At 65.4% G+C, this 1,172-nt stretch overlaps 1 protein-coding gene across 1 annotated transcript in view; it reads left to right on the top strand.

The window, feature by feature from the left end:
• Nucleotides 1–1,172, top strand: part of ITGB4 (integrin subunit beta 4) — a 22,649-nt gene that overhangs the window by 8,682 nt on the left and 12,795 nt on the right. The window contains exons 17-18 of the mRNA XM_015563304.1: nucleotides 722–755; nucleotides 950–1,170. Coding sequence (XP_015418790.1) covers nucleotides 722–755; nucleotides 950–1,170 — 255 coding nt within the window. The remainder of the gene's footprint in view (nucleotides 1–721; nucleotides 756–949; nucleotides 1,171–1,172) is intronic.

Below are 1,172 nucleotides of genomic sequence, written 5' to 3'. Positions count from 1 at the left end.
GGTCCCCACCAGTCCCCGCCCCCTCCCCAGGGTCCTCGTAGCTGTCAGAGGCCAGGGGAAGCCACATCTTCTGTCCAGCTCTCATGCCTTCCCCTTCCCCCCAGCCCCTCGGCTCTGCCCACATCAGCGGCTGGATGTCTGGGAGCACCTGCCCTGGGGTCAGCCACCTGCAAAGGGCCCGGAGCCCACAGCCCTCCCACCGGGAGCTGGCAGTCGCATTGCGGCAACAGACAAGAGGCAGGAAGCGTGGAGGGTGGCACAGCCCGGGAGACTGGGCTGTTGGGGCAGAGGCAACACTCCGTAGGAACCTCCAGGGCTGTGGGGTATTAGTGTGAGTCACAGAGAAAGAGAGTTCTGAGACCAAACAGGTCTGAGCTCTCAGGACCCCTGCAGGCTCCTCAGCGCCTTGGGTCCACTGGATGCAGAGTGAAGCCATAGGAGGGAATGAGCTCAGTGCCTCCCAGTGGGTGTGATTATAGAGCCTTTACTTTACAGAGGGTCTTGCAAGGCCTGGGTCCCCTGGCACACCCTTTGGGAACTCTGCCCCATCACCCTCTGTACCACCCTCTGTGCCCCACACCTAGATCCCTGCTGCTATCCCGGGGTCTGGGGGAGGCACTGTGGCCCTCTGGACCATGTCTGTGGGAGGGTGGGGTGGTGGCCAGAGGGGTTGACTGGCTGGGCCGCTATCCCAGCCCTCATCCCACCCCTTGTCCCCTAGGCCTGCCTGGCACTTCTCCCTTGCTGCAACCGAGGTACGGGCCTGGCAGCGACAGGGGTGGCGGCGGGGGGGGGGCGTGCTCTGACCACTCTTTGCCCAGGATGAAGGGGGGGTCCGGGGGGGAGGAGGGCTGAGTCCGGAACAGGGGAGGGAGGCCCTAGGCGGCACCTGAGGGTGGTGGTGGTGGGGGACCTGGCAAGGGGCCTCACGCTAGAACCTGTCCCGAAGGCCACATCGTGGGCTTCAAGGAGGACCACTACATGCTGCGGGAGAGCCTGATGGCCTCGGACCACCTGGACACGCCCATGCTGCGCAACGGCAACTTCAAGGGCATCGACCGGGTCCGCTGGAAGGTCACCAACAACGTGCAGCGGCCCGGCTTTGCCACCCACGCTGCCAGCACCAACCCCTCGGAGCTGGGTGAGGGCCCGGGTTGGGTGCTGCGCTCCTG

This window comes from Myotis davidii, unplaced genomic scaffold (genome assembly GCF_000327345.1).
Source record: "Myotis davidii unplaced genomic scaffold, ASM32734v1 scaffold539, whole genome shotgun sequence".
In the NCBI taxonomy this organism is placed as follows: domain Eukaryota; kingdom Metazoa; phylum Chordata; class Mammalia; order Chiroptera; family Vespertilionidae; genus Myotis; species Myotis davidii.
This window is presented reverse-complemented; position numbering and strand designations above follow the sequence as displayed.